General features: G+C 49.4%; 1 protein-coding gene across 3 annotated transcripts; it reads right to left on the reverse strand.

Annotated features, from left to right (window-relative positions):
* Positions 1–325: 325 nt before the first annotated feature.
* On the reverse strand, positions 326–4,916 carry LOC119437051 (uncharacterized). Of its 3 annotated transcripts, XM_037704120.2 has the most exons (5): positions 4,412–4,916; positions 1,959–2,059; positions 1,695–1,813; positions 608–751; positions 326–455 (listed from the first exon to the last, which is right to left on the reverse strand). In XM_037704120.2, exons 1-4 carry the CDS (start codon positions 4,807–4,809, stop codon positions 608–610), a joined length of 762 nt encoding a protein of 253 aa, XP_037560048.1. In that variant the 5' UTR covers positions 4,810–4,916; the 3' UTR covers positions 326–455. The 3 variants fall into 3 exon arrangements, with proteins under 3 accessions (XP_037560048.1, XP_049516211.1, XP_049516212.1); XM_049660254.1 differs by lacking the exon at positions 326–455 and having other exon boundaries at positions 534–751; XM_049660255.1 differs by lacking the exons at positions 326–455; positions 1,959–2,059 and having other exon boundaries at positions 534–751.
* Between the last annotated feature and the right edge of the window lie 3,154 nt (positions 4,917–8,070).

An 8,070-nucleotide genomic window follows, 5' to 3' on the forward strand; every position in this document is an offset into this window, starting at 1 on the left:
GTACATGCTGAATGGCCGCCAAGACGTGCCTGTTGGGAAGTTTACCTGTCTCGTGGCAAGTGCATCTTCAGCTTACTTTATTCTGTGCGAAATTAACTTTCCGTAAGGTACGCACCGGAACCAGGGCGTACTTATTTATCTACAGAGGGCGCTCCCACTTTTTTTTTTATTCTTTCAGGGCGGCAAATGGCTTGCGGCATTGCCATGTGGGCAGCAAGTCTATTTTTTGTATTGCTCAGTAGCCACACCACCATGGCATGGTTTGTCTTCGCTGTATTTCAATATGCAATTAAACAAATAAAAAAAGAACACGTATTGGTACCAAGAAATATGCTTTTATTAGTGTTATTACACAAGCAATGAAAGCCACAATGTTGTGAAAACAGTGCAAAATATATATCTCATTAAATTAGCACGCTTTGGTCTTGAACCACTTGTTGCGTGGACGCGAGAGACTGCAAGCAAAAAAAAAAGAAACAAAAATGAATAAAGCTCTGATCATGGTTTCATCAGCTGTAGAAGGAAAAGAGAGAAAGACGAGGACAGGGAAATGTCCAGTGCATCGATTTGGAAAAGAAAAAGCTAGCAAGCAAAGCACAACACCCACCTAGATTTCTTGTGAAAATGGGTGACAGCAACAAAATGATCTGACAAATTGGCGGACGACCAACGTGCTGAGGATGTGTCTGCTGTTGTCCACAATTCGAACGTTCACTTGGACACGGTAACTGTTGTTACACTTCAGAGCGATCTGCAACACATACAAAGGACGGTAGTTTCTGGTGTTGAGCTTTCAGATTGGAGTGGAGAAGCTCCTAAATGATGGAGTTAGTAAATAGAATGCATGCTGATTCATTTAATGCTTAATTACTCACGACATCGCAGAAATAAGGTATATTGAATAAAATGCAGGTTTATTTATGGTTTTCGTTATGCATATGACAGTATACATATTTACTAAAATCAAAAACCAGCCCACTTGAAGCACCAATGCTTTAGTGTGCAACAGGGCAGCCCTACTTGCCCGGAGTGGACTGCCCACTTGTGATAATGAAGTTGAATACTTCCATTACCACAAGGTAAACTCGCTGCAGAACTGGCCTGACAAATCCTGTACTACCTCTCCTGCGAAGGTAAACTTTAAATTAAGGGGTTTGGGGTCACAATCTAGGCTGAGAGGGGTTCAGTTATGGACACCCATACACAATTCAGCCTATTTATGACGTCACGGCTTCCGTTGATTCATGCGTCATGACAGCGAAAATAATCTAAAGCATTTCGGTCTCCTTGGGGCCCCATATGGTCATTTGTGCCACTTTTGTTTAACGAGATACCACAATGACCAAAAAGGAACCGGTATAAAAGGGACCAGTATAATTGTAAGACCACATGTTGCTTGCTTGCTGGGCTCGGAAGTCGACTCGGGGAAGCCATCGCAGGCACGCACCAAGAGACGAGACAGGGCAGCACGGTAAAAACGTCTAGCACTCGAGGTGTCATGTCTTAGGGATGTCTTCCCCAAACATAGCTGGGCCAGCGTTGAACCGGCGCACACTGCACTTGACGACCGTCCTGTCCTGCGTCTCAGTGCAAAATGTGCGCTCGTTCAAATCTGCGAAGTACAGTGCAACTTACTAACGGCAACCTTATCCGCAAGCGTGGCTAAAATGGACAACCGGCGAACGAACTCTTACCGGAGGTGGTTCCGTGGTGAAGCAGTCGTTGGAGAAGAGCTTCAGCCGAGTAAACGACAGCACCCAGCCGTTCCACGACGAACCGGGATGCGATGAATCCGGGTGGAAGTACTGACCAACTGCACGAGACAAGTCCAAGGACACGCCCCAGTACTCAACCTTACTGCACCACAAACAAACGAACAGAGAAACGCAAAGATCGACGCCGTATTCGGGAGGCGTTGACAATAAGGCTGACGCCGGGAGCATCTCACGCGCACTGACCGCATTCGCCCCCAGTGGCATCCATAAAGCTGAGCCAGGCCGTGTACTGCAAGGCGTCCACCAAGTTTGTACAGAGAAACGAAGGTGCTGGATGCATGAATCTGCATGCGAGAGAGAAATAGTCGAGGGACGACACTTTTTTTGACGAATGCAGTTGTCACGCGACGGAGATACATGCGCATGCACCAAACCGAGCAGCTAAAACACCAAGTATGAATGCATGGCGCCAAACTTTGAAAGCCAGGAACTGAGAGCAAAATATGTGGGTCATGCATCGGAGCTTGTACCTCGTATCTCAATGTAGCACAGCCCGTAGCCACGAAACCCATTGGCGCTGCTGAATCGGTTTAAACTGCAGGGATGCCTTCGCAAGATGAAAAAAAAAAAAAAGTGGTTATCGTTCACGTTATAAGCATCTAACGTGACGGGTATTTTGTCCGTTGCGTTCGGACCAGCATATAGACCACGGTCTGGTGTTTGAATACAGCACCTCCTCAGCAGGAACACTAATGTGTGCTCGGAACCCCGATTCCAACAACCGAAGTCAGAACGCTGTCCCTGGTTGGGATCTTGCAATGTTTCTGAAAGCGAACCGTTAGATCGCCTCCTCGAAAGACGGCGGGAAACTGGCATCACTATCCGCAACATTGTGATCAAAATAATAGACCCTAAAATGCACGACGATGCCGCAACTGACTACGCAAGCTCCGTAGCAGAAAACGGCGTCCGCGCATGTGCTAAAGCAAGAATGAGCGCGGCGTGCGTTTCTCTCAAGCGCTGCTCTGTGGTATGCCTGTATTATCGAACGGAAAAATGCGCACGCATACGATGCGCAGATTTAAAGGCCACGCCAACATCCGTCCCATTCGAGATGGATGGGCTGCGAAAAAAAAAAAAAAAAAAGCTCCGTCGCATGCCCCCGCGCGAGGGACACGTGTAAATGCAGAGCATAGTGGGGTTCCGTGGTGTTGGTGGTCTGGGTTGAGAGAGAAGAGAGAATCGTAAGTAGGTAACGTAAAGTTGTTATTATTTTATTGGCATCACTGCGATTCTGATTATTATATTATTATTGCTTCTCTGTTCTCTTCCTTTTCTTTCTTCTCTTCAGAGGTTGCGTCGACGAGGGGGATGCCTCCGGTTACGTCCGTCCCTCTCTGCGGGGCCTCTGGGGAGCGTGGTCGTTGAGATGGTGAGTGAGTGGCGAGTGTCGATTTAGCGCATGACGAGCACGACCACCTTGTGGTCGCTAAAGTGGACGGTGAGAGGGTCCGTGAGTAGGGGCTGGACGCACAAGGATGAGGAGGAGGACGCGAAGACGAGGTCTATGCAGGACCCATGGATGGTGGTCGGCTGCCTGCTGTTGACGGGGTTGTGGTCATACACGCAGTCGAGACCGTAACGGTCGCGCACGTGCCTGACGATCCAGTCGTCTTTGCGAACGTCGACGTTGAAGTCGCCGACGAGGACTATGGGTCGTCGTTTTCTTTGCGTTTCTGGTTGTTCTGGTTGTCGTCGTTGCTGGCGTCGATGGTCGTTCATGGCCAGTTCGAGGAACTCTGCAACGGCGTCTCGGTTGAGTTTCGGCGAGAGGTAGAAGGTGATTACGGTGATCTCGCCGTCGTCTTGGCCTTGGCCGTGACGGTAGGCGTCGTCGCACACGGCGGTGAAGCCGGCGTATTCGCCGCGCGTGTCGGCGTTACTCCAGCTGTGACGGACCATCCCTCCTCGCCACGTACGATGTCTTGAACTGGTGCTTCGGCGCTGATTTTGGATTGCGTCGAGGTACTAGTTGAAGGTCTTGCTTCCATCGCTTATCAACTGCGACCGCCGACGAACGCAAGAGTTGACGAGTGGAGCCCGCGCCAACCCGCTTTATATTCCTAGCGCGCGTTAGAGGGAGAGGGGGTGGAGAGAGGGCGCGCTATCACGCCAGCACCTGCTGTTGCTACGGTGCTTGCAGCGCCGGAGTGCGACTCAACTACGACGCTTCGCGCGCTGCACATGTGCTGCAAGCGTGATGCGGGAGAGGAGGAGTGGGGGAGAGGGCGCACCTGTGCTCGAGCTGTTGCGGACGGACGACGCACGCTACATGCGAGTTAAATGCATTGAAAAATCGAACAGCCTTCCTGCCCTGCGAACGTGAACGCATGTCCAGCGAAGCTGTATCAAACACCACACATGGTCGAGCATTGTATTCACGCTGTTTTTCTGGCGTTTTTAATTTCCGTAGCCTAGCCATGGCAGTCTTAGAATGAACTGAATGAGTTGCTAGACGGGTCTTTCTTTTGTATATGAAAGCGTGGTGACGTGACTAAGTATGTATGCTGTATGCCTGACTGCAAAGAAAGATATGCCGTTTACCTTCAATTAACCTGGAGTTGTGTTTACGCCACGAAATGTTCCGACCAACGAGAGGTATACAGCTGCGCTGTAAAAAAAAAATAACCATTCACCTGCCCTGTGTGTCGATCAGCAGTTCCATCTTAGGCAGCAGGAACTCGTGCTTGTTGACGAGCGCGACGTGGGGAACCATGGCCAGCAGACTCGGCACGATTGCACGCTTCTGATCCGCGTTGTCCTTGGCTGGGAACTTGGGCCAACCGCTCCAGTCATGAACTTCGTCCGGGTGGTGACTGGGAAGGTCCACCGGGCGCTCGACGTTGGGCTGGATCCACAGGCCCATCTGTGGCTCTCTCGCAACGGCGCCGGCTGCGATGATGGAATCCAGGAGCTTTGCGCTGGGGGTGGTCGGCACGTATTCGATGTCGATATCCTCCGACTGGGACGCTGCGGCCTGAGCGACGTCGCTGCTGCTGCTCGCCCAAAGCTTGCAATCGCCCCCCAGCAGCATTGGGTAGCCGGTGTAAGCGCTATCCTAGCAGTCGTCATCCCCGCAGAGACCAGCGGCAGCAGCATGGCCCGACGACGCCATCCCCGAGGCACAAGCAGCGAGAGCGGCTGGAGTGGATCTGTGACTGTTCAATTACTGCCGATTGGCTGTGCAGTGACTCGTTTTATAGCGTGTTCGGGAAGTGTATTACTCCGGAGTGCCCATGCATAACGTCTTGTCTGCTGCAAATGGGCGTGTTCTCGTTTTTCTGTTCCACGCTTGTCTCCTCGCCCTCGAACCGCAGGATCGAGGCCGAAAATTTTGTATCAGTGTTTTTAAAGCGAAGGTTTGTACCTCTACCAGCCAAGGGTTCTGTCGTGTCCGTCGTTGTAAGCAAAAAACGATCCCGATGAACCGCTAACAATTGCAGGTATATATATAGCAGTATAGCTTACTTGAATTCAGGCATTCAGCGTACAACCATAGAGAAAGAAATTCAAGAAGAGGGGACACTCGGCAAAAACTGGCAACAGGAAACACGTCGCCATACGTCACGCTATACTTTTGACACCGAACGTTAGCTGCCGCGAGCATCGAAAAAAAAGAAAATGAACTTAAGTTAACAGGCATTGATTTATTTTTAACATTCTTTGCCACGAAAACTAAAACGTTTTGCGTATAAATGAACTTGAGCTTTGCGACTTATTTTCCTTGCCTTACCTAGCCACAGGTCGATGACGCGCCAGTTACATGCGTCATCCGCCAGACACTCCCCCGAAGCCAGCGAGGATGGCTGCGCGCGCGTTTGAGCGCTCGCGCGCGGCGACCCGTCTGTCTCATTCTTTTTTCTTTTTTAAGTGTAACCTGGTTTATTGGGCTCTCGGCGCTATTCTTGCGTTCATTCTGCACTGGGACAAGACACCACTGCACTATTGGACTACGGCAAGGTGAGAAATCTTGTTTCACTGTCTACGACGCAATTAGGCTTACGGCACGTGACCGAGACTTAAGACGCAGTTAGCGAAAAACAGCTCGGCCATCCTGGCGCAGTTAATTTGAGTAAATGAATCGTGCTGAGACATGTTTCCGACGCTTCCTAGGGGACTATTGTAAGTTATTTCGGTTTTTGAGCCACACTGGCCGCACAGGGCGCCATGTCGCAGTTAGCGAGAACTCAGCCGTGGTGTGTAGTCTAGTGCATCTTGCTAGGAGAAGTTTGTGCCGCTTTCTCTGACGCCAGACATTACTGAAAAGTAATTTCGTCACTTTCTGGGGTACTTTTGAGGCACGCTGGCCGCACAGCGCGCTGTGACGCAGTTAGCGATAAGCAGCTCGGCCGTGGTGATAAAGTTAGTTTGGCGTGTAATGAATCTTAGAGGGACAAGTCTGTGACGTTTTTGTGGCTCGGCAACAACATATACTTTCTTTCGGTACTCACGCCTGTTGAAAACGCAATGGGCGATTGCCAAGAGTGATAACATGGGGTGTGCTGCTGGCGCCGGCAGAACGCGCGAACGACGAACATATCAGAAACTTGTAATTAGAAAATTACGTCTTCTAAAGGACTGAAAAAAGGCATTGCACCCACGCATTTGTCTTGAGTGCCTGTTGCGTCCGTCTCTGTGTATGTCGCGTACCGTCGCGTCTCCCGAGGCCAAGTTTTGGAAACGCGAAGTCGCTCGTGTATTTGTGCTGCCTAAGTGCAGGAAATAATGCCCGGAAATTGGGGAACGCTTGGAAATCAGATGTTTTCATATATGTTTGGGATGAGTCGGGTATTTTCTACGCCATGTATGTAAAAGCGAATTGCTTTTGTTTGTAATGCCACCCATTCACCGCTTTCGCACGTTTCGCCTCGCAGTATTCCTATGTCTAAATACCAAAATGACTCATGCTTGTAACATGCTGTTACGTGCTTGCAAATGTAACATGCTTGTAATTTACTTTTTTTTTCAGCTGGTACCGTCCGGTGGAGCTTCATACAGGAACTACTGCCTTACCTGCTGGTGTCACAACGTTGGATGAGCGCACAAAAAGCGCGGAACGAGCTTTTATATAGAGCAAAATAAATATTTCCTCATTGCACAAAAGGTCTTGCGTCTACTTTGTGAAATTTCACGTGGCACAGATTCGATGGGACTTTACGAGATCGTTCGCAATCATTTTTACTAAATAATAAACCGATTCTGCACGAAGAGCAAAAAAAAGGAGGGGGGAGGCGCAGCCGGCGTGCTAGCTTGCGTTCAAAATACGCGCGCCCAAAACCGAAACCGGAAGTGATGTAAGCGATCGACACCGACGGCTTGGCACGCTGCAGTCAATTCGGCCGCTGGGCCCTACGGGAGTGTCCCCTCTTGTTGAATTCCTTTCTCTATGATATGACGATCGCATCGCTTCGCGGCATGCGCAGACGCTGCTACGATTGCTACATTTGCGCTGGCTCCTGGAAAGTTCCTGCAGCATGACGTCGACAATAGAATAGCAAAGTGTGTGCGAGAGGAGAGCAACAAGTCTTTCATCATGCAGCCAGTGGGTTAGCCAGAAATATGTTTCGGAGGTGTGAATGCATTGAGGGACCGGGGACAGGAATTTCAGGGGAAGGGGGGAGGGGGGTGCACGTGCGTGGTGTGCCACCTCCTGGCTATACGCCTCTGCATACAGCAAACCGCCTTAGATGAAAGGTATTGCGCGAACTGCAAGAAAATTTCGTGTGCCACACGAATGATTATACACACCAACTGACATGGATTTTCACATGATTTACCTCGATGTGCTTCATTTTATGGGGTGAATATATGACGACAATTTCTATGTTTTTTAATTATTTTATATTTATTTGGTTTTTAAGATGCAGGGAAAACACGAAATAACTTTTATTCTCGCCAAAATTCCTCCTATTTCTTTTTTCTTTAACAATCCCTGCATGTGTATACTTGTATGCCACACCCCCACTCCTATATGTATAAGCTTGCTGTAACCTTTCTTTCAATGATCCGTAACCCTAACTCACCTACTATTTTCTCCTATTTATTCATTGGGAAATGTAAAAAGTGCCGTCCAGATTACACCTTCCCAGAACAGACCCAAGTACAGTATATAAATTCATTCATTTCTTGCCATTTGCAGTCCTGAATGTCAGAAGGATAGTTAGGGATAGCTCGCGGCCACGGCCTCTTTCCAATCGAGCCCTTTTGTTTTGTTTCCGGGTGTGCGCAAACTATAGCCTGCCGGTTAGGGGGAACTTTTTCTTATTTTGGTGTTATTGCTCACTACCCGCTCGGG

The sequence above is a fragment of the Dermacentor silvarum genome, chromosome 1, assembly GCF_013339745.2.
Source record: "Dermacentor silvarum isolate Dsil-2018 chromosome 1, BIME_Dsil_1.4, whole genome shotgun sequence".
Taxonomy (NCBI): Eukaryota; Metazoa; Arthropoda; class Arachnida; order Ixodida; family Ixodidae; genus Dermacentor; species Dermacentor silvarum.

Bases quoted from the DNA above. Each gene is read 5' to 3' on its own strand.
- LOC119437051 (XM_037704120.2), bottom strand. From the start codon at position 4,809: ATGCTGCTGGGGGGCGATTGCAAGCTTTGGGCGAGCAGCAGCAGCGAC. The intron at 2,060-4,411 runs GTGAATGGTTAT...TCTCGCATGCAG, and splicing joins CTGATCGACACACAGGGCAG to ATTCATGCATCCAGCACCTT. The intron at 752-1,694 runs GTAAGAGTTCGT...TATGTGTTGCAG, and splicing joins TCACCACGGAACCACCTCCG to ATCGCTCTGAAGTGTAACAA.